Here is a 24,759-nt window from a genome sequence, read left to right as displayed (position 1 = left end):
TCACTGTTGTGGCCTCTCCCGTTGCGGAGCACAGGCTCCGGACGCGCAAGCTCAGCGGCCACGGCTCACGGGCCCAGCCACTCCGCGGCACGTGGGATCTTCCCGGACCGGGGCACGAACCCGTGTCCCCTGCATCGGCAGGCGGACTCTCAACCACCGCGCCACCAGGGAAGCCCGGCTGGCTGGTTTTTATAGGCCTCCCTAAGTGACATTCATGGCCTCAGTGACTTGACCATTGTTGGACTCTGACTACCAATTTTTCAGGCTCAATACCCTGATTCTGTCAGCACAATAAGAGAGGACCTTCCTCTAAGAACCTTACATATATGAACCAAGCTGTAGGGCCAATATATAGAGCCAGGATACCTACCAAGTTATTCATGTACAACCAGTAGTCCACAGTCACTTATTTGATGCTTATGGGACCAGATCTGATTGGGAATTCAATTTTTTTTAATTTTAAAGGGTAATACAGTGTACATACATTATGTTACATCAATACCCACAGCAGAATATCAGGTAGCACCACTTAATCAAACATCTTAATATTTCTGTAGCAAACCTATGATTATTTTCACTGAGTGAGATAAAGGAGAAGACCTCATACCTCTTCCAGTCAGGTTTTGTCACCAAATTAGTTCAGATCACATTTTGTCATGCTGCAGCTAAATTTTGGGAAAAAAACTTTGTGTCTTCAGAGGTTTTTTTGTTTTGTTTTGTTTTTTGAGGATTAGAGATAAGGATTAGAGATAAGATAAGATAAGGATATAATAAATTGATCAATAATATAGAGTAGCTGTTAGAGGCCCAAGCTCTGCATCCTGGACCTCTGGATTAAAATCTCAGTCTCCTTCCCAACTGACTGCAATGATCTTGGGCAAGCTCTTTGTGTTTGAGTTTTTCCCCGTCCGTTAAATAAACCTGAGTATTGACATCATAGGGTTGTCTCAAAAATTAAATGAATTAACACATGTAAGATACTTAGAACGGTGGTAGGCACGTAGTAAGCACACAATGAAGTTAGCTGTTATTATCATTATAATTGCACTGAAATCTAGCATGTGGACCCATCCCAGTCTAAAGAGCAAATTCTCTCTTTGGAGACAACAACTGTATGGGGAGATAAATTGTGCCCAAATGCCGGATTATTCATCCACAATATGAAATAACTGTTACAGTGTTCAGAATATTTAAGTCCTTATGATCAGTGTATTCTCTCCCCTGTAATTAAGTCTCCTTGTAGAGCCAGATACTAATCAGAAGGTTGCTTGGTGAGCACGGGAATTAAATTCGAAAATTTAAATGATTCAAATGCTAATAACATCAGGCTGAAACATCAGACCCATCCATCCTACCCCAGGGTCAACCTCCCTAATGCCAACAGAACACTGAAGGCCTGAAAGTTTACAGGTTACCCCTCCCTCTTCCTGAGACAGTGCTAGGCCAGTACTGCCACCACATGCCTGAAGATGCTCTTCTTTGCAGGCTTTTACCTTCTCACTAGCTTTTCTTCCAATCTTCAGATATGGTATTACACTAAGTTATCAATAGATTAATGTCACCTCTGTCAAATTTGTCATAGACACTCAGGCCCCAGAGCCCTTCTGTTGTTCTAAGATGACTTAGCTAACTCTGATTGGATCATTTATGTGTTGATTTAACAGTACAATTCTGTGAAGGCAATTTTATTTCCTTCACTTTCAAGTTCCTGGGAGACAGCTCACCGTACCTCCTACCCACAGCAGTTTGAACCAGGGAGCCGGGTTGAAAGGACGTTGGAAGTAGCTCCTCTAGAATACAAATGAGTCTGCAGATGAGGCTGCAGAATGTTTTCCTACTCATCACCTACTCCTCTTTCAGCTGGGCTTTTTGGTGGTAGAGCTCCCAGCGGCTAGAAGAAAATCTAGTCACCTACTTAATAGGCTTTTTTCAAACCACCTAACACAACAGTGGTAATATTTTCTCTCAGTTTAAAGCATGCTGAATCCTCGTCTCTTCTGCCTCCCTCTTGATGAGAAGCTGTTGAACTTCCCACTGATTCTCAAAAGGAGTTATGACTTTTAGCACTGCATTCATCTGCTTTGAAAAATCAGAGTGTTTATTTTTGAGGGCTCCATCAGGTTGTCTTCCTTAAGCTTAACTATGTCCCCTTTAGCCACATACTTGGTGGGAGGGTCAGTAAAGTTGGAAGAAGGAGAAGGAGACGGAGAGGAGGGGGAGGGGAGGAAGGAGAAAATAACAAACTATATAAGTCTACTAGGGTCTCGTCCCCCAACTGCAGTAGAATTCCTTAAAGAATAAATAAATAAATATGGGATTGGGGAGGGCTGGGTGAGGAGGGAAGAACTGTAAGTACCTACAAGCTTAGCACTTTCACATTCTTTGGCCCTTTGGCTTTACTCAACATGTCTATGTATCTCTGACTGAAGGAGCATATCTATTCTAGAAGAAGCAGAAGTCCTAAACCCGTATACCACATATTGCAGAACCTTCCCCTAAAGCTCATTTGTACCTGTGTTTCATTTCCTCAGTGTCAGTTTAGCAGTGTCTCAGTAGATGGGGATAATTACGTGCTCTAGTGTTGACTATAAAGGGGTCAATTTGGATGAGGACCTTACTTCTCATTGTGCCTTCGATTTCCTCGTCTGTAAAATTAAAGTGCTGAGTGAGATTATTAACTCCCTTTCAGCTCTCCATTTTTGGTCACTCTTTCTGAATTAACTTATCTGGTGCCTTCCTTTTTTCTTTCCTTCCTATCTACTTATCATCTATCTTTCCCAAAGATTTTTGAGGTTGTTTCAAGAGACAGATTTAAGCCAATGAAGCTTAAATTACAGGGCCCCTCACTAGACTCCTTCTAAATTAAAAAAAAAAAAATCTAATTTCACGTCTGATTTTATACTTTAAAGTTAATATTCCCCGAAAAAGCTCCCAGACTTGTATTTGCTTTAGGTCCCACAAAATCTGCATTTCCCCATGGATAGCTTAGGGGAAAAGACAAATAAAAATAAGAGCATACAAATAGGAATATAAAAGGAAGGTGTGAGAAAAAAAGAATAGAAAGAAAATAAGCCAAACATTAAATCAGTTTACCCAGTTGAGCATCAAGCCGACCTGAGTTTCCTGGAAGGCAAAGTGGTGAAGGGCATAACTACACATTGTATAACTCTTGCTATTAGAATGGAGGAAATTTCCAAAGAGAACAAAAATATTTATTAATACTGAACTCTGAGAAATGTCTCAGTGGAACATTTTATAGGGGACAAGACCGTACTATGACCAAAAGTGGTATTTTCACTCTGATAGAAACCTTCTATCAGAAACAGGCGATAAATTTTTGCTCAAATGTACATTGAGCAACTCCTCTGTACCAGGCATTGTCCTGAGCAGACAACAGAGATACAGACATGACGCTCGTCCCCTCAGAGGTCTCAGGCAAACACACAGTCATAAAGATAAGTTGGTAAGTTGCTCACAGAGGCCTGCACAAAGAGGTGTGCCATCACAAAGGACACTGGCTAATTCACATCAGGGAGGTAAAGAAGGAAGGGAAGAAATAACTTCTGAGCTCAATTTTAAAGGTAAAAATGTTCTTTACATAATAGTTGTCACTTCACAGGGAATGGTTAAAAAAACTGCCAACACATGTCTAGACAATTTTCCTGAACATAATCTGACTGTCATTCCTGTGGCTTATGGGCAACCATCACTGTTGTAAGATGGAGTTGCATTCATTGATTCAGCACTTACAGACCCCAGAGAAACCCACCTTTCATGAAATGAATTGTAGCCTTCCTGTGTTAGTTTCGTAAGCATTTGAAAGATTTCTCATGACTTACGCATAGCCTTTTCAATGCATATAACTGGTTTATTAAATTCTTTAGTTGTTTGTAGAGAACCAAAAGCAAGGTGTCTGAACATTGCAATAAGAAACATTAGGGAAAAAATAACATTTGACAGTATACTAATGGACATCCCTTGGTGCTCAGGTATTTTCAACTTCAAAAATCTTTATTCCAATGAGCAGTTTAAAAATATTTTCTAAGCAATTCCCATTTTACAACAATGGAATAGAAAGTGACTCACCTGGTAGCACCTCACAAAATTTTAAACCACAAAATGAGAAAGAGCCTGAATTTTAAACATCCAAATGTTAGTTAATAGAAAACATCTTCATGAGGAAAATAGGATCTCATAATGGTCCTGCTTGACAAGGTTTGTATAGCTGCAATGAACATTTCTCCCAGCACTGGCATCCCCAAAGGCATGGAAACATTTCTGCATCTTTCTAAAGTATTCAACTGCAGCAAGTACTGCATCAAACAGTCTTACAGGTTTGCTCTCCACTGTGTCTGGCCAAACATCCTGAGAACTCCGCCTTGCATTATGCATGGCCCTCTAACTCCATGCAACTTTGAAAACACATGAAAAGTCTCTTCCTGCCATCCCAACTTCCATTCTCTTTGACTGATTACGAAGGCATAGCAGTTCCTTGTAATGGAGCAGTATTTTCAATCATGGGGAAATTTGGAGCTTCTGCAACTGATACTAAAATTATGATGCTGCCATCATACCTCACTCAAAAGTGGATTTGCAAAGGAAAATAATAAAGATTCAGTACCAAGTCAGTGTCACACTGTGGCAAAGATAGTCTACTGAAACGTCGGGTTAGGAATCCAGCAGTCCTTTGCAGAAATCGCATCCAGCTTGAAATTCAGTTCAGACAAAGTTAAAACATGGAAATGAAAATTTAGGTTTCCGGTTTTGGTTGGTCAGCAATCAGTAATTAAGCTGAAGCATCATAAGCTCCGTGCATTTAAAATCAAGAGACTTTGAATATATCTAATAACTGAAAATAAGATTTCATCCCTTCCAGGGTTTTTTAAAACATCTTGGTAAGCTTTAATTTCTCCCTCTCCCCTCCTTACTAAGAAATAGGAAAATCGCTCTTGGTTTTAAAGAATACAAAGCTAGAAATCTCTGAGCAAGATACAATGATTAGTTAAAATAAGCAGAGGGCAGTTGTTCAAAGATTAAATACTAAAATAGAAATTTAATGATTCCTACATTTACCACCTGTTAGCACACTTCACAATGTGGAGAGCAAGTCCGAACAGCTCATTAACAGCTATCATTTATTGACTGTGTACCATGTGTCAGGCATTTTTATGGATTATCTCATTCAATTCTCACAGCAGCCCTGTGCAGTAGATATTATTAGCCCCTTTCAGATGAGGAAACAGGCTTTTAGAGAGGCTGGGAACTTGCCTAAAATCACCCAGCTAGTCAGTTGCAAAGCATGACTCTTACTCAGTTCTGTCTTATTTGCATCTCATGCTCTCACCCACACCACTACCTGAATTTAGTTGAAATGTTACAAATCTCTGACTTCTAATTAGTAGTATCTATCATGGTGTTGCTTGCTTGATGACCCAACTATATCAATAACAGTAATCATAGCAAAGACGGTTGGTTATAGCACATACTACCTGCAAGCAACGCTTTGAGTACTTTAATTATATATATATATATATATATATATATATATATATATGTAATCCTTGCAACAACTCTAAGAGGTGGAGAACTGAGCCACAGAGAGCGTAAGCCACTGGCCCCAGGGTCACACAGTCAATGAGTATAAGAGCAAAGCTTCAAACCGAGACAGCCTGGCTCTCATGCCCCTGCTCTTGGCTAGGGGTTTTCATCCGGATACAGACTAAATTCATGTCCACATTTATACCAAGTTCAGTCACATTCTGAAATGGTTCTACCACCTCAGCAGAGCTTGGCAATTAAAGTAGAAGCTGAAAAATCGATGAAGCCCATGGTCGATGTGAACAACCTAATGTACTCTTGAATCATTCTGCTCAATTTAATTTCTATTACAGAATTTAATCCAAATATCTGACAAGTAAAAGAAAACTAAAAATGATGGTTATATGTAGTTAATCAGATAAAATGCCAAATGACTTTCAACACCTAACACATGCATATCAACACATTTAAAGAGATCTATTGCATATGTGGATATATTTGCACAGGCCCATATAATGCATACTTGGTGCTTTGTGCCCAGAACACAAGCCTAGATTAATATCTGTTTTGAACCACATACAAATTTTCATTAATCTTATAAGTAAGCACAAAATGTTTGATATCACGAAGCTGTCTTGAACAAGCTGTTAAAGTTGAACATTAATTTCCCAACTCTGATGAGTTCAAGGAGTTCTAGAATAAAGCAAAATGGTCTCAATGGATGGATATATATTTTGGGGGTTTTTTGTGCTATTTTTCTAATGACCTGAATGTTGTCAAGTGTTTATGTTTCTGAGATTTTTATATTATGTTAAAGATGTCACATACTAATAAATGTCTAACAGCTTTTCTTTATTGTTTTCTTTCTCTCCAGGTATCCCCAGTATTTCCAGTATTGGCAGTAAGTAAAAAAAAAATCACCAATCCAATTCTAGGCCAGCTTTGCTTTGTTGTTCAGCTCCTCAGATCTATTTTCCCAGTGTCCATTTCTGATGTAAGAGAGCATTTCATTTGTGAATTGAATTGCTGTGTTTGTTCTCTGCACAGACATGGTGAGAGCACAGATAAAATAGTTCTCTGTGTATAACTCCTCTGTGGATATGGCAGTGCCACAGCTTGCCTGACTACTGTTGATCAATGAAGGCTACCTTTACAGAGGTGCAATTAGTTACATAACCATAACTCATTTAGCAAAAATATAAACAGTCCTATTTACCCATACCTGGTAACCAACAAACAATTTGAACTCTCTCCCTAGGACTGAATATGAATTTCTACTGTAATTTAGAAAAGCAGAGAATGAATGTTTTAGGCTTATTCATTAGAACCGAAAGAAATCACCATGCAACCAGGGAGCAGGAATTTTATTAGTGCATTAAACTTTAGCCTTTGTGAAGGCCTGAAAGAGGTAGGTTTGTGATCATTAGTCTTACTGGAGGAATGAAGGAAAAAAATAATCAGTATGTCCATTTCCCCCTCCTAAAATACAATTATCCATGTTTTCCTGACTACTTAGTTTCAAGTTTGATAGAGAAGGGGTATGAAAAAATACATGCAAAATTTAAGAGTAAGGATACTAGAAATTCCTGCAAGAAATATTTTAGTAGAAATATCAGCAATTGAAAAGAGAAATCTGTCTTCAACACTCTGTGGAACATTTCTCTAGCACCATTGCAAAGAGAATTCTACCAGCTATCATGGGAGAACCAGGCTGTAACTCCCTCTTTACATTTAAAACAAGGACACCAAACACCAAGCCTGAAATACTCACTGAGGAAATGCCCCATAACTTTTCAGAGCCGAATCTCACATAGTTTTAAATATTGTTCCCTTTCCCTCTGATGGCTAAAACCTTTGGACAGCTACTGAATAACTGATTTGAAATAAAGTACTGAAGAAGCCAAGATTATGCACTGTAAGTGAAAAGAAGCATTTTCACTGGGGTTTCACCCCTCAGTCTTGGTCATAGGTGCTGGGCCACACAGGGTGATATAAGTGTAAACAGCAGTGGTTGGAGCTTTCCAATACCCAACATCCATCTAAAAAGCAATACACTCATAATTTGGATAAAACAACTTCCCACTTCTTATAAATGCACAGTCAGGTCTCCCAATTTATAAGTCAACCTAGTTTACTTACACTTGAGAATAGGCCCGCACATGGGTTTGTTAAGAACTAGACGTGTTAAATGCCATGAAAATCAGCCGCTTTGTAAATAGAAATAGGAGTAATGTTCACATTCATTTAGTTACCAGACTAATGCTGCAGCTTCCTCCTTGTGATCTTGTTGAAATGGCATCAGTGCTACAAACTTGCAAATGAAAACCTCCAGATCTAATAGTCTAATTTTTCTGCTGTAGTATCTCCCTTGGCGTTTGCCTAACTGTATAAATATGCCACATTGTGCTCCTTTCAGGCCTTGACAATTGCATTTGCGCATACATTTTGGAGCAAAAGGGAACCAAATGGAAGCAAGCTGAGACAGATAATTGAGGCTGCTATGGTGATCTGACCTGTCAAAAGTTTCAGAAATGGATGGATGGAAAGTAGTTCTTTGGTGTTAGGGTGTGTTTCTGTTCGGAGTGTCAATCGTATGTTGCATGGAGTTTCTGACTGTACTGCTCACTCAACATCTCATTTGGCCGCCTCCACCACATGCCCCATCTCTGAGCATCAGCAGATGTTGACCTTTTACACACTGAATCGGGAAATTCCAGTTCAGTTTTGCTTTGTTTTATTTTGAAATCAATGGTGACCTGAAAGGATGCTTTGTTGTGCCTTTGGAAAATGTATTAACCTTTATTATCAGGAAACTAGGAAAATTTAACTCCTTAATACCTAACTAAAACCCTCTAACCAATAAAGTGATAGCTTGTACCCCGCCTTCATGATGCCTCTGGCTGTTCTGCTTGGAGTGCAATGGGTGTTTCCTCAAAGTTCTCAGGCAAACAGGATATAAGCGCTTCCAGGGGTCACACAACATCACACAGGACTAACTTGCTTATTGCCTGGCTTTAAGGTCAAGAGATTTACCATAAAACCATCAAACATGATTGTATCTTCTAGGCTGCTTTAATGTCATTTACACATTCCTTCTTTGAGGACTCATAAGGTGCTCGCTGTGTGCACTGGTGGATGGATTCCTTTGCTCTCCAAAGGGCAAGAATTCATGCATAGATGACTCACTGCCTGTTCTAGAGGGCACAGAAATGGGGTTTCCAAGGTAAAGCCAAAGAGAGACTGCTTGGATTTTTAACTAATTTTGGGTGTTTGCCAGGGCTTTTCCCTTTATCCCAAGGAAGGAATCAATGAACATAATTCCAAGTACATAGAAAGATGCCGTTATAATAGATGTAACACCCATGAGATTCCCATCATCAAAGAGTATCTCAGGGAAAATGAATGATGCATATTATTGACATAAATTATTGATGTATGTAACCGGAAGTTCATATACATATGCTATATACACAGTGACTGAAGATTTTAGAGACCTATTAGATTTCAGTATAGATTTCAAACTGTCAACACCTGTATTAAGGTTCAAATGCATAGACAGAATGGTCATCCTTTCCGATCATCCGCTAAAAATGTTTTTGAAACAAATTTCCCATTAAGGTCATTTGTACCTGCTGTTGTCTATCTATTAGGAAATAGGTTTCCCAATCATCCCCAAAGTACTTGATTTAAAACTCAGTCATTTTGATGTGCTTTGGCCATGGCTGAAAAAATATTGGTGATAATGTCAGCAATTAATGAATCCCAAAATAGATCTGTAGCCATTTGAGCCTTATGAGCTCTGTTTTTCCTTTACCTGATATAGTAGTAATTCATTCAGGTTTCATTTTTTATGTAAAATGTATCATGCACTTATAAGTAAACATTCACAATTTTATCCAAGTGAATATTTGTTGATGCTGATGATCCAAATTAATATTTGGTTTGCTGTGGGTGTTTTTGTTAAAGTGATAAACTAATCATTATGTTCGAACATATATTATCAGATCCTTAGCCTTGAAAAGCAAGTGATTTCACTAATTATGTTAAACAGTATATTATTTTTAAAAAACATAATTAGAACAACAAGCGTTGGCCTAATGTGCAAATAGCATTGTGTGAGTGATTATCACTTAAAAAGTAAATAACAGAGGTTAAAGGTAACCAAGTCAGAGGTTAAAGGCAGATAATCCACTGAAAATTCACGTCAGGAAACACCATTTTAAAAAACTTGGAATTTTTAAATAAACAAAACCATTTCTTAGAATAGCAACAAAAGAAAAGACATATGTAGACATTTTGTGAACCCAGTGTACATTGTTTCCTTAAATTACCTTCAAATGATTGACATCATGGTTTATAAAGTGTAGAAATTGATGGAGGCATTTGGCTGTCCCCTCCTCTTCAATTTATTCAATTTGAAACAGCAGTTCATTTAAGGGAAATATTCCATTTTCCTGCTTTCTCTTGTAATGAGCATTGCCTTCATCACAGAGTTAAAAATTCATCTCTAATTTGATTTAATTGGCAGGACTATTAAACAAGGGAAGTGCTACCTGCAGGGATTCATCAGCCTGTTGAGAAAGCTCAGAGATGTTTTCATACTTGAAAACATTTGATGCCAGTTGGAGACCTTGTAAAAGTTGTTTTCCATACAGCATCCAAATATTTTTGTTCAGAACTGATTTACTGTAGAAACCTGGATCGTGAGGAAAATAACAAGGTTAATCATTTCCCCACTCAAGGGTTATTAGTAATCTTGTTCATTCTATCTAGAGAGGTTCAGTGTTTGTTTTTCTCCCTTTGCTTTAATACTTCTAAATCCCCAAATAAAAGTTTCATTTGAATCGCCCTTTAGCTAATTAGGTTTTATATAATGAAGAAAAAAATTATCAGGCTAGTGTAGCTATATGGCAAATTGCATGGTGTGCTACATTAATTTTGAACTGTTTGCTGATGTTCTAGAAGGAAAGCTAAGGTCCCAGGTGAGATGCCTTTGGGACTTTGTTATATCATGTACCCAGTATTCTCATCACAGATCCATTTCATATTTGTGTAACTAGCATTTCACATTCATGAAACCTTTGTGGTTATCCAAAAATTGAATGAACATTAGGACATAGCTGCTTCTTTAATCCTGAAGAATAAATTAAATATTCCAGTGAAGAAGGGGGATGTATCCCCTACCTTAAAAAAAAAAATCCAAGAGGTTTAGCAATCTTTAGCAAACAACAATTGCCCACTTTGAGCAATGTTGACTTTTTTCATGTATTAACCTTTTCCCAAGTGACTTTAGAATGTCAAGCCACTTTTTAAGTGTGAGCTGGTATCTGTACCTTTGCTGTTATCTCTGTGTGCGGGTATCTGGAAATTCCTAGCTTAAACAAAGATTTGCCAAGATCTCTGAAAGTTCCTATGATGAACCTTCCAACATGTAACTGTGAACTAAGAGTGGGGTATCACCGAAGACTTCTTAGAATATCAATAGAGAGCTGGCCAGCTAACTGCTCCACTTCCTGGGAACTGGAGGGAAATGTCCCCACATGTCTACAGAATTCCATTTTACAAATGGTGAATCGGAGGTTCAGCATGTCTGAGTAACTTACCAAATGTAATACGGCCAGGAAGGCCTGTTTGACTCCGAAAGCTGTGCTCGTAACATTATACCAGGTGGAAGAGATTAGAAAGAAAAATTCTAGATTTATTAACTCCTACTTCAGACTCTTTCCAACCTAATACATTGCACCTTAGACCTGTTGATCCCTGAATTGCCCCATTTCTGTGCAGGGAACTTTAGTGTCCTGGAGAAAAACAGAAGTTCATTTTCTGTTATCTTACTGCGTGGTCAACAGAAGCTACATTAAAATGTGCCCTTCCTCTACCACCATCAATGATAAACATCCTCTGTAAGCTGAGAGAGAGGGGGAATGTAAAGATGTTACATATATTATAGAACATGTGACAGTTCATGAAATTAGCTATGTAAATTGTGAAACATGCTTGTACATATTCTATGACTGTAAAAATCCAAATGTTTACTTTATTGACATAGTCGCTCATAGCAAAACATTCTGTGTGCCATCTCAAGGGCAGCCTTACCACTATTACATTAAAGTGTATCTTCCCCAGCAATTTAATGATGCTGTATTTCTGAGAGTAGGCAGCTCACTGTAAAGATGGTAAGATTACCTCCAAGGCCCTAGGGGTTTCTTCTGAAGAGCTTTAGGGTTTTCTATAGATTCCTTTGTAGACATCACTAATGTGGTTTCCAAACTCCCTGAGGAACAAGAGCAATAACTCTACAAATCCAAAGGGACATTGTGACTTTTTCTCTTCCTGACGTTTTCCTCATACACTCCTGGAAGAAGGATGTTTAATGAAGGCTCACTAACATCCTCTCAGCAGTGGCTTTTCATATCCATGGTGGCACCCTGTTTCCCACTGTATTTTAGAACCAAAAACTTATGTAAAAATTAGTCTTTTTAGGGCTTCTCTGGTGGCGCAGTGGTTGAGAGTCCGCCTGCCGATGCAGGGGACACGGGTTCGTGCCCCGGTCCGGGAAGATCCCACATGCCACGGAGCGGCTGGGCCCGTGAGCCGTGGCCGCTGAGCCTGCGCGTCCGGAGCCTGTGCTCCGCAACGGGAGAGGCCACAACAGTGAGAGGCCCGCGTACTGCAAAAAAAAAAAAAAAAAATTAGTCTTTTTAGGAAACTTAAAGAGCACTCATCCAACATCATCATTTTACAGACGAGGCAACTAAGGCTTAATTGAATCAGCTAAGTCATCTGGTGGCCAAGGCAGGATTCTAGCTCAATGTCCAATTTCCAAAGTAGGACCCTTTAGAATTCACCCACCTTTCTCATTTAATTAAATGACTAATGTATGAAACACTATAAAGTAGACTATTCTAGAGAAAAAGAAAAAACATAGGAAAGCATAGTCACAATTTACTTTGGTTTTAAAGGGTAGCCACAAAATGAGTTGAAAGCTGCCTATGATTCATGCTAAGGGAGTGAATGTGTGATAGAAGACAGTATTCTAACACCCTAACTCTAAAGCTTTCCTGATGTAAATAAAGTGTTTTTAGCCTTCTGCTTCAAGCTTCCTTTCAGCTTGATTCACTATGGTGTCAGCAATAGATGGTCAAGTTTAGCAATTCTAACCTAGTTCTCTCCAACTTACAGTGCAAAGAGTTTTCCTTGGGGCACAGAGGAGAAAAACTTTCTACCAAAATCTAATTTTTATAACTAGAATCTCAGTTTTTCTGATTCATGAAAAGGAGTTTCAAGTGCCACAACCAAATTGTCACATAACAGTTTTCTGAGTCTCTCCTTAATGGAAAAAAAAAAAAATCAGGCAAGATATATATATATCTGATTCATAGTCTAAATTGATGTGCTTCTAAACTGAAAGAAACTTGAAAATTAACATTTTATCGTGTTAAAAATCAAATCTTTTCCACGGTATTCCAAAATAATTCCTATTGCTTTCTGGACAGTATTATTAATCAATGTAGGCCCTAGAACCAGATTATTCCCTAAAGTAATTTGTATCTTAAGTGAGATTTTTACATATCCAAATCACTTGCTTTGGGAACAGTTAAGATTTCACAAAATAGGGGAAGCACGTTATTACCTCTACTTCAATTCAGTAAGAACTGTTTATACTACAATAATATTTTTATTACACAGCAACCACAAATAGAATAGTAAGAGCTAACACGACATTGTAAATCAACTATACTTCAATAAAAAAAGAATAAGAACTGACATTTCTTAAATGCTCACTACCATGACAAGCAAATATTAACTCATTCATTCAGCCTTGACAACAACCAGTAGGTAGTGTCATTATCCCATTTTACATATAGGAAAGCTTAGACACTGATAGGTTAAGGAACTTGTCCAAGTGGTAAAACTGGGATTTGAATCCAGTCCACGCTCTATTTACATGCACCATATCTTAAATAAATTTCCCCTAAATAGATATTTCCTAGGCTTCCCATAGATGTAATTTGAAATTTTAGCAATGACAATAGAGTAGCAGCATAAGATGGGCATTTCAGATATTTTGTTTCTTTTTAAAGGGGGCAGTGGTTGAGTATGTAGTCTTGGTCTCCATATTCCTCAAGCCAAAGTCTTTGGAGATCATCAAGATGAGTTCAATCCATTTTCCCAGGTGTATGGGACCAGGATCCTTGAGAAGTAGGGATTTCCTTAAAAGGCTATTCTTGAAGGATTGGCCATCTACAGTCCCACTGGACACATATGATAATCCCTCCCCTTACCTCAGTAATAATTTCTTAACTCCAGTTTGGGTTTCACTATGACAGTCAAAGGTCCACAGTTATAATGTGCAGCAATAATTTTCCCTCCACACAGGGGATTCTTAATCCCCTAAATCCCCTAGATTCTCCAAAGGGCATGTGCTTCATTCCAACAGGCTTCATCCTTCTGTGAACTTTAGTGTGACGCTGCTAGGCCATGAAAGAACCATTGGAGTGATGGGATTTAATGGCTGAGAGAAACCATGGAGATCTTTTAGTCCAGTACCTTTATCTTACAGGTAAAGAAATTGAAGTCCAGGGAATTAATAGCCAGACAGCTACTCAACAGAACTGGGACCAGATCCCTTATATTCTGATTCCAGGGACCCTTTGCCTTGCAACATACTACCACTCTGAGACCTTCATATGACCTAAAGATATTCCTTAGTTAATTCATGAAAGAATAAAATTAATAAATTCTGCAACAGTTCACCTAGAAGCAATAGCAATACCTTTGATATATTATAATATTTTTTTGTATTTGCAATTTCTAGCTACTCGAAATAAGCGGCCACTGGCTAAAAGTTCTCAGAGGCTTCATGTTACTCAAAGACTTTTATTAGCATTGAATATGATAACACAGAATTTGTCCCAATTATACAACGAATATACCCTCCAATATGCCTAATTTACTTCTGGGAATTAAACATTTGTTAGTAACTTTGACTGAGTATTTATATGTGCCAGGATCTTTGAGTAACAAGAGTAGCCAGACAGTAACTGGCTAATTTTAAGTTGTTTTCTTACTTGGCCTTGCAATTATAAAACAAAATAAAAATTTAAAAAATTAAAATGAGATATTAAATTAAAAATTGCATGATGACCAAATATTAAAACATGTAAGCACAGACAGTAACATGCTATAGAAGCTTAGCGTCCACAAATTTCAATATATTTTTTTTCAGGACATTTTTCCTCCCAAGGAAAAGACATCACGCATAAAATTTTGTCCCTCTAGAGATATGTATAGATTAGATCAGGATTTCCACGTGATGACTGCTGGTGGCTCTGAGTTTTAGTTTGTCAGGTAGGTTAGGCATCCCACATAATGAAAATTATTTGGAAAAAAATGTCTAATTATATTCCCAAGCAAACACAAAAGCTACACTCTCCCACCCCCCAAAAAGCTATCATAAGTACACAATACAGAAGAAAATACCTGCCAGGTAGGGATCAGATTGTAACTGAGGTGTCTATCTTGATAATTTCATACAGGTCAAGTAGTTAACAATTCAAAAGTAGAATGACCTACATTAATTTTTTACACATGTAGGAAGATCCTCAAAACGAAACCTCAGCATCCTAGGGAAAAATCATAAAAGAGTATACTAAAATATAGGCGTAAAATATTTATTACATTAGAATATGGAATAAAGCTTAATTTATAAAATTAATTTTCAAAGCTCACTTCTAACTTTTATTTAGTATAAAATTTTTGTCTTTACTTAAGTTTTTTGGCAAAGCTTATTAACAAAATGATTAATTATATTATTACTTTCATTTCATCAAGAAAGTCAAGCCACTGAATACTTAACATTAAGTTTACAAACATCACCCCACATATGACCTGTATTTGCCTCTCTTACGGAAAATGATGGAGAGAACCATTTAAAAGGACTAAATTTTTTCTTAATTTGATGCTAATAATATAAATAAATATATTTTCTATATAAAACTATAACAGTGGTTTGAAATCTCTCCTAAATAAACAATTTCTAGGGACTCCCCGGTGGTCTAGTAGTTAAGACTTCACTTTCCAATGCAGGGGGTGCAGGTTCAATCCCTGGTCGGGGAGCTAAGATCCCACATGCCTCGGGGCCAAAAAACCAAGACGTAAAACAGAAGCAATATTGTAACAAATGTAATAAAGTCTTTAAAAATGGTCCACATCAAAAAACCTTAAAAAAAAAAAAACAATTTCTAGAAATCATTTGTTTTTCAAAGATGATCATTGCAGTTCAAGTAGGCTTAACATTCAGTCAATAACTTGAATATTTTGCCAACATGTTACCAAATATCTATTTATTTAGTAACACCTGGATACAGATGTGGAAAATTGTTACATTCTTTATTCATTCATAAATTTTGATGGATACAGCAATATCAATATTAAGATTTCCTTTGCTTTTATGTGTATACACACACACATACACACACAGAGTAACAGTAGATCAGCTTTTCTAACAAATGTTAAAAAACCAAAGTTATAGTGAAAGTTCCATGTCTTGCAAGAATGTTATTCACTATAATCTAATTATGGAGGAAACAATCTGATAATACCAGTTTACAGTAGCCTAGCCACTTGATATCAATTACTCAGTTATTAGATACTTACTGAGGCCTTCTGGAAGGCTTTGCCCTTCCTCAAAGAGATCCAATCTAATTACAGAGACAAGAAATAGACATAAAATTTAAACTAGCAATATTGAAACTTACGCCTATCCACATACCAGTGAGAAATAAGGAGCACATAAGGTAACATGCTATAGGAGTTTAGAGGCAAGAACTCTCCTTGTGGACTTGGGTGGTCCCAAAGGACCACACTAGAGTTATGGTTTTGAGTTGATCTCAATGAATGGTAGATTTGAGTCATGAAATGACTGCTTTAATTGTCATGGCCTATGTACCTTAGCAAAAATAGCTTTAAAGCACCCAGTCCTAAAGCTGGCTCTTCTCCTGCTTTTCCAGTCATTTTTTTTTTTTTAATACAGGTGAATCTAAGAAAGAAATAACATTAATTCTTAAATTAACAATGCTTATAATTGGATTGGAACCAATAACTTTAGAAATATATTTTGAGCTAGAAACATCATGAAAATATATGTTAAAATAAAGAAAATATATACACACCCATACATACAAACCTTAGATATGATCAGAAGCACCTTGGACTATTCTCCTTAAGCCAGAACCACCAGTCATCTTTCTCTTTCTTTCTCTGAGAAATCGCATAAATAAAAATAGAAATAAATCCACTTCTTTGCAGAGATAATGGCTCACACTTAAAACATACCCTAAAGAATCTCTCCTGAAGACTAATGTAACAAGCTCGTATCTGTAATTATAAATTGCAGAGAATGGAATCCGCAAGTGAGAAATTATTTCTTTCCTGTTATCTTCTAGTTTCAGGCACCAGCTTTATATAACGATTTGAATTGCTGAAGTCCCTGTTTGGTTATTTGTAAGAACACTCTACTTTATTGCACAAGTTAATGTATATAGCTTTGTTAGGGAACAGGCTATATATTTGATGTCCATTCAATGTTTTGGGAATCATCAATTGCTTGCTCTTGTTTGGTGTGGGAGTATGTTTTGTTAAGTGCATCACAACCAAGTTAAAAAGTAGATGTGTGGTTTGTGTCTTTGTCCATATAGTTTTCTGTTTAGACCAAATGACATTATAGCTGAAAGTAACATACCCTGATTTTTCCTGGTGCATGCAGATCCTCCAAAGTTTAATAGGATATGGCCGAATATTTCTTCCCTTGAGGTTTCTAATCCAAAGCAAGGTAGGAGCATGTAAAATTCCTACTGATATAAAATCCCACATGTTTAGGGGGAAAATCCCATACTCTATTTTTTAGCACTAAATAAGAGCATTATCATAAATGCCATGTCTTTGAAAGAATCATAATTCAAATATTTTTTTCTAATATGAAGTATCCCAGAAATACTATAGTAAAAGATGTAGAAAAAATTAGACAGCATAAAAGTTACAAGCACTTTATCAAATTTACATTGAATGTCAGTCATCCCAAGAGAAGCCTAGAGTTTGGTTGCCATCACAGTGGGGAGTATAAATAATATATCATAAAAACTTGTGAGTGACACAGGTTTCCTTCCACTGTCTCACTTTTGCTTTGCTTTGGTAAACTGGCTGTTACGTCAGTTGTATTGAGGGTCAGGGAAAATACATAAAGGCAGTATTGCAACCCCTAAAAGACCTGTTTTTGTTTTGTTTTTTAAACTGTCGTTCCATATTGACTGACAGAAATTTGGATCTCTCTCTCTCTCTTCCCCTTCAACGTCACAGTGTATTTTCTTTGCTGAGGCTTTCCCTCTTTTATCCTTTATGAATTACCAATAATTTCTGCCAGGATTAAGAATAATGTGTTTTCTCTCTGTCCTTAGAGCAGTAATTATTTTCTGACTTCTAACATAATAAATAAATAAATGAAAGAAACTGACAGACAGCAGTGTGGTTACACAGGAAGAAATAGAACCTTTAAAAACTGGCCAATAAAATTCTTAAGATTCAGTGTAATGTTAAAATTACATTAACGTCTAGGCTATAGATATACATAGACGTATATAAATAGTTTATATTGAAAGAAAGTTGTCTTCTTTTGCGTCCTTCCTTCTCAGAAAAAAAAGGCACATCTTTGGCTTCCACCTTCCTTTGTTATATACAGGATGTTCCTTTTAAGCTCTAATGAATACAGATGGAGGAGGAAGTGAGCAAAAGGAGGAACCAGGAAATAGCTGCTAAGCAAAACAAAATATATTAGCAATTTGTTGAGGAGTCAAATTGGAAGGGCTGCATTTTCAGTCCTTGATCAGAGTGATGAAATCAAGACTGTCCTAGATACATATATTACTAGCAAATAGAATTATCTTAATCATCCGCTCCAAATGAATTTTTTCAAGTTTCTGCGTACATATGTGGAAGAAGAAATACAGATCAAGCTCAACCCATTAGTATACTTCTGTGAGGATTGTGGGAAGGTTTAGTGCCTTTGTTCCTCGGCAAGTTCAATGAGAGCATCTTCAGTGAACTGTCACTCAGTATTTCCCATTGAATTTCATAGCTCAACAAATTATACAAGACAGGATCTAAGACTTAACACTTCTCCACAGTAAGTTTTGTGCTGAACAAGATTATGCATTGTTTAAAACCTGAAACAGACCCATTTAATTATTTTGCTATGTTTTCTGTGAGTGTCACAAGACTAAAAGCTTTCAGAAATATCTTTAGTTAATGCCAGTTGCACTTTTTTAGAACGTGGATAAAGAGTTCAAATAAATTTCTTTGAGAAGCTCACAGTTGAATAAAGTGCTTGAACTTGACATTTTAGCTAAAGGTGCACTTTCTAGCAGAGGTCAGTTCTGTGCAAACATAATTTATCTGGTCAACATCTGCAAAGAACATCAGGCTCTATCTTGTTTTTGCTATTTTCACAAGCAACACTTCAGGAACAATTGGAAAAGAAAGGCAGGCAAACTTAGAAATTCCTGCCATTAACAAACTGATATCATATACGTAATAAATGTTGAGAAAAAGACTACAATTTTGAAAGGTGGACAGATTCGAGGTGACTCTGAGACTGAGATCCAGATTCCGCTGAATGGTTGACCATTGTGACTATCTGTCATGTCTAATCAATTCAGCAAAAATAATCTAACTGGTTTATATGTAGATAAGGTTATGGTTACACAGAGAGAAAGACATGGTGAATTGAGGCAATGATATTGCTAAGTAACTCAACAACACAACTACTATTTTAAGAGAAGAACAGTAGGGGGTCCTAATATCCATATTGTTATTGGAATAATCTCTGCATAACTGCATTCTTGATTTAAATGGTAATTCTTTTTGCCTCTGAAAATAAAGCTTCTAAACTTTATTACTGACAAGGTCAAACCATTTTCAGCCAAATACAAGACTTCCTTTGTGATTGAAGCAAACTCCCAGAAACAACAAATACAAATATTCTCTTCATTTAGGGCCACTTTTCAAGCGGGTTGATGATAAGTAATTACAATTTGAACGTTTCACTATTGTTTCTAATGTGCTGTTCATTCTTTTAAACCTATCCAGTTGCTCCCAAATTAGCTTTGTCAACAGTTTCTTCTGTTCAAGTTGCAAACCACAAGAGAGGTAGGAATTCTTGGATTCATACAGTGATTTCATGGTGTTATGTGTTGTGAAACATTGCACTGTATGAATCTGGAATATCTGTGAAATGTACCCATCAGCTTATTGGTGAGGCATGTTGACTGATAACGATCAATACATCAAATAGTACTGAGAATGTCATCTGTAAGAGGAAAAAAAATGCTTCACTCAGAAATTTGACTGCTGCAAATTTAAAATGCTGCAATATTTGTTTTCTGAAAGATTAATGTGTGAATAAGAATTATAACACTTTAGGTTCCTGTTTGGAACATGAATGTTAGAGTATTAACATTGTCACTCATTTGCATTGAAAATAAGGAAACTCACTTACAGTGAGTTTCAAGGATGCTTTTCATGAGAACAGAATGGTAGGTTCATGTATGGTGCCCAGTTGACAAATGAAATACCTTGGAATTTCTACTTCCAAATATTGTTTGAAATAAATTTGAACAAATACCAGTGAAGAGCTACACTGGGTTAAGCATTGATTATGACCCAAAAATAATAGTTACTTTACTTTCTTTAAATGAAAGTGAGCAGAATCTCATCTGTGACTCATGAATGGCCCATTCCAGCTAGCATCTGTCATTCACAGACTGAAGATTTTTCAGGAAACATAAAGACTTCTGTTTTTATTTCACCATTTTCCTTTAAATGTCCTATGTGACAGGTGTGTCTTGTTTTCCACCCTTGACTGTTGGGTATATGTCATGTTTTAGGGAGTTTTTGTTTTTTGTTTTTTTGTTTTTTTCATGAAACACCTCTTACAAAGAAATATATTTATTAACAATACCTAAATTTGGTTTGGCCCACTTGGTGAAAATGACCATAATAGCTTCCCTATTCCTTATTGAAAAGAGTCAAATCATTTTCCAGATTTTAACCAACTTGAATTGTTCCTTCTGTGTCGTATAGAGAAAAGGAGGAAGCTGGTCAGGAGATGGGAAAGGGAAACCGATGATATTTAAACCAAGTCTTAAACTTTCCTCACAATGTACCTTTACATATCAAACATTGGCAGTGCCCTTTTGAGGGGAATCCAAGTGGATCTGAAATTTGGGGAACTAAGTTCTTTAGGAACAGAACAGCCACAAGTTCATAGGGTGTCAAGCCTATTTGGGCATGTGTGCATATAATAAGCCAGTCATTGATGCCACAGTAGGGATGCCCCTCCTTATCTATGATATGCAAACCTACACAGAGAAACCAAGGAGGTGAAGGAGAAAGGAAGCATTAGGGACCTTACAGAGTCCATCTTTTTTCTGTCATATCAAGCACTGGATATATAAGAGGACTCTTGACCTGAAATTTGACCCTGTATCATTGAATCTCTAATTTCTTGGGGTCACAGCACTAATGAGATCTGAACACATTTCCACAGGCAGGAAAAAGCCACCTAATGGAGTAGATTTATCATAGAATAATCCAGATTGTTATCAAATAATGTACATGGAAGGGTTTCAAAAGCTACCTAAGGTTGCAAGGCAGAGTTGGGGGTGGGTAAGAATCAGGAAAATGCTGATTCATTCACTTCATTCCCACCCCTAGGGGAGGCCCCTGGAGGCTTGTGACTTTGCTAATGTAGTGAAGGGAAGATACTTTATAAGAATTCTAATTCCTTCACCTTCTGTCTATCTAAAGTCTTTTTTTCCAAATCCTTTCTTTTTGAGTGACAACAGTAAATTTCCACCAGCTCTGACTTTGAATAAACTTTCCTCATTTGGCCCCAACATAAATAAATAAACCTACCTGTGCCACATTCAGAGTACTTTATCTTACATTCCGTAACATATGTCATATTACGGTACATTGGTGACGTAATAATGGAATTAGAGGCAACATGGGGAGCAGTAAGAAAGAAGACACCAAGACATTTAACACCCCCCTTCCTATTCTTGACATTCTTTTTCTTTCATTCTCTTTCTCTCCAACCTTTTGTTTTTCTATAACTCTTTCCTCCCCAGGCCTTCCCCAGCCAGTCTCAGTCAGAAAGTGTCTTTAAACCTTAGAAGAGGTTTGGATCTTTCCTGATCTAGAAAGTCACCTTTGAACTCTCCTTCTTCTAAAATGCTGCTCGCTTAACTAGCCAGTTCTTACATACCATATTATCATAACTGCCTTGTATGATGTCATATACATCAGATGGGGGATTTTGCTCCCCCAGGGAACTTTTGGTTGTCACAGCTTGGGACTTGCTACTGCTTCTAGTGGGTAGAGGCCAGGAATGCTTCTGAATATCCTACAACATATGGGAAAACCACGGATTATTTGGCCTAAGATGTCAGTAGGGCTGAGGTTGAGAAACTCTGCACTGGACTCTTCAGGACTGGGCTTCATGGTCCAACGTGGCTCGTTGGTCTAGGGCTATGATTCTCGCTTAGGACTGGGCCTTGTTCAAGTTGTCCCCTGGTATGAGGTGGTCCTCAATAAATATGCATTGCCAACACATGCCATGCTACACCATGAAAATGTGTTTTAGAGGACCCCGTTAGCTTGTTTACACAACAGTAATTAAAACTTGTCTGAAAAATAAAATATAGCCTACAGTGTGACTTGAGATTGCAAAAGTATATAAAACCATAGCAATTTTTGGAAATCTCCTTTTTCCTACCTAAACTAATCTGCATAGACATATAGTCAATTTTCAGCTAAAATATTTAATAACTCAGTTATAGTGTGATGTATGGCTGTTGTTTTTCTCAACTGTTTAATATTTAGGATATAGCCAGACTCTCTTACAGAATTTGAATGGTGGAGGAATGAATTTAAACATAACTTTCCTCTGTCTCTTCCTCTGTTTCCCAAAGTAAGATGCCTCAGGATCATCACTGATTCGTTGACATTGATTCATCCATTCGACAACATTTTTTGAATGCTTAGTATTTTGAGTTCTGTTTACATCTGTGAACAAAATGGACACAGTCTGCAAACACTTATTTACACTCAAAGTATAGGGGAGAAATTTTTTTTTTTAATTTAGTCATCAGATACTCTAGGTTCTACAAAAAAATTAAACAGGATTAGTACATGTGGGAGGGGGGATTAATGTGTTTGGGTCAGGAGCTGTTATTTCAGATAGAGTAGTCACAGCATTTTCTTTGAGCAGGACCTAAAAACAAGGTGAGGAAACAAGTCATAGGGAAGTCTGAGGGAGGAGTAGGCCAGACAGAGGTAACAGCAAATGCAAAGGCCCTGGGGAAGTGCTTGGCATGTTTGCAGAGCAACATGAAAGTATTGTACAGCGAGTGAGGAGAGGAGTGATAGCAATGAGCCCAGATCAATTGGGAATGAATGAATTCAAACTCTGCCTTTTATTCTGGATGAGGCAGGAAGCCATTAGGATTATGGGCAAAAAGATGTCATGACCTAATTTAAGTTTTAAAAGAGTCACTCTGACTGCTGTGTGGAGGAGACTATCACAAGGATGGAAGCCAGGGAAGCAGTTTGAGGACAACAACAATCATCCAAGTGCCCTTAACTAAAGATGAGATGGTGAGAGGTGGTGAGATTTAGAATGTATTTTAAACGTGTAGTCAAGAGGATCTGCTGATTGATTGGGGGCGTGGGTAGAGGGGGATGAGAAAAAGATTGGTGTCAAGAGCAACTCCAGGAATTTTGACATAAGCAGTTGGAGGAATAGAGTTGTCATTTACCGAGACGGATCCGGCTGCCCATGTAAGTGGCAGGCTTGGGAAGGTAACCTGTGAGCTCAGTTTTGAACATGTTAAAGTTGAGATATCTATTAAGTGTCCAAGTGGAGACATTAAGAAGGCAGTTGAATATATCAGTTTGGATGAAGGCTCACTAACTAACTGGGAAGTTGGTCCAGGCTGGAAATAGCTATTTTGGAAAGGTCAGCATATTGATGGTTTATGTAGTCATGAGGTTGGGTAAAAAACCCTGGCTCTTAGTGAGCCTAAGGAGCCAAGAGGTCCAAGGGCTAAGCCCTGAGTCATTTGAGAAGATACAACAGAAGGCAGAAGAGAGGAAGAAGCAATGGTAGGTGGGGAAGGAGGTGAACCAAGAGAGAGTGGTGGCCCAAAAGCCTCCTGGTTCAGGAAGGGTTGCCAGAATGCCCTGAGGGTCCTATTGAAGTTTATGGTCATGAATTTAAAGTGAGACATGTTTCAAAATAGTTGGAAAAAAACTCCAGCCACATTTAGCTGCTGGGGTGTAGGCATGGAGAAGTGGAGAGTTGGATTTAACCAGGATCAGATTTTCCCAGGAGACTGTAATTGGGGGTGGGGGGGTTGGGAGTGAGGGAGATGAGAGCATATAAAAGGAAGTGATTGTAAGAATGGACCATGAACTCTATATTTTGTGAAAAGGGAAAGGAGGAAATAGTAGGTCAGTGAATTAGAGGATCAAAGAATTATTGAACTATTAATATCGTCCCTTCAGGATCTTAATAAGTTAGTGCAGCTCTAACTCTGTCATTAATGATCATTCATGAATTCTGGGCCTATGTGGAAAGAACAGTTCCTAAAGAGTGGGAAATTAACAGAAAACTGAAAAATAATACAGTAGTCTAATAATTACATCTGAAATGTCTTGCATTTATATAGTGCTCTCATGTGTTTCAAATCACTTTCAAAGATCTTTTTATCATTTTATATTCTCAAATACACCATGGCCAGAGAAGACAGCTTTATCAAAGTCTCAGAAGAGTCTTCGAAGTTTTAAAGAAATAAGGTTACTATTAGCTCATTTCTTAGGTTATAAGACATTTAAAGTATCCACTTATCTTCTGGAAGAAGTTTGTGATATTGAGTGTTTAGCTGTGTATGGTTCTGTATATAATTATTTATAGAATTTACATTATTTAACTCTCCTATCAAAATTAATAAATTGATTTTCAAACAAAACCCAGAAACAAATAGTGAATGTCACAGAAATGCATACTATTCATTAAATTCAAAGAATAGTAGGTAACACTGTCTACAGAGATTCATGGATTGGGTCTTGATTGAACTTGGATGTCTACAGACACGTTTTCTGGTG

At 37.4% G+C, this 24,759-nt stretch overlaps 1 protein-coding gene across 4 annotated transcripts in view; it reads left to right on the top strand.

Annotated features, from left to right (window-relative positions):
- Window positions 1-24,759, top strand: part of NTNG1 (netrin G1) — a 340,274-nt gene that overhangs the window by 253,649 nt on the left and 61,866 nt on the right. For 2 of the 4 annotated variants that reach the window (XM_007449349.1, XM_007449346.1), the window contains one exon: window positions 6,413-6,439. In XM_007449349.1, the coding sequence (XP_007449411.1) occupies window positions 6,413-6,439 (27 nt within the window). Of the gene's footprint in view, window positions 1-6,412; window positions 6,440-17,305; window positions 17,372-19,680; window positions 19,741-24,759 lie in introns of all 4 variants that reach the window. The other 2 variants (XM_007449348.1, XM_007449347.1) reach the window with 2 other exon arrangements.

This window comes from Lipotes vexillifer, unplaced genomic scaffold (genome assembly GCF_000442215.2).
Source record: "Lipotes vexillifer unplaced genomic scaffold, Lipotes_vexillifer_v1.1 scaffold393, whole genome shotgun sequence".
Taxonomy (NCBI): domain Eukaryota; kingdom Metazoa; phylum Chordata; class Mammalia; order Artiodactyla; family Lipotidae; genus Lipotes; species Lipotes vexillifer.
The sequence above is the reverse complement of the archived record's forward strand: the minus strand, read 5'-3'. Positions and strand labels throughout refer to the sequence as shown.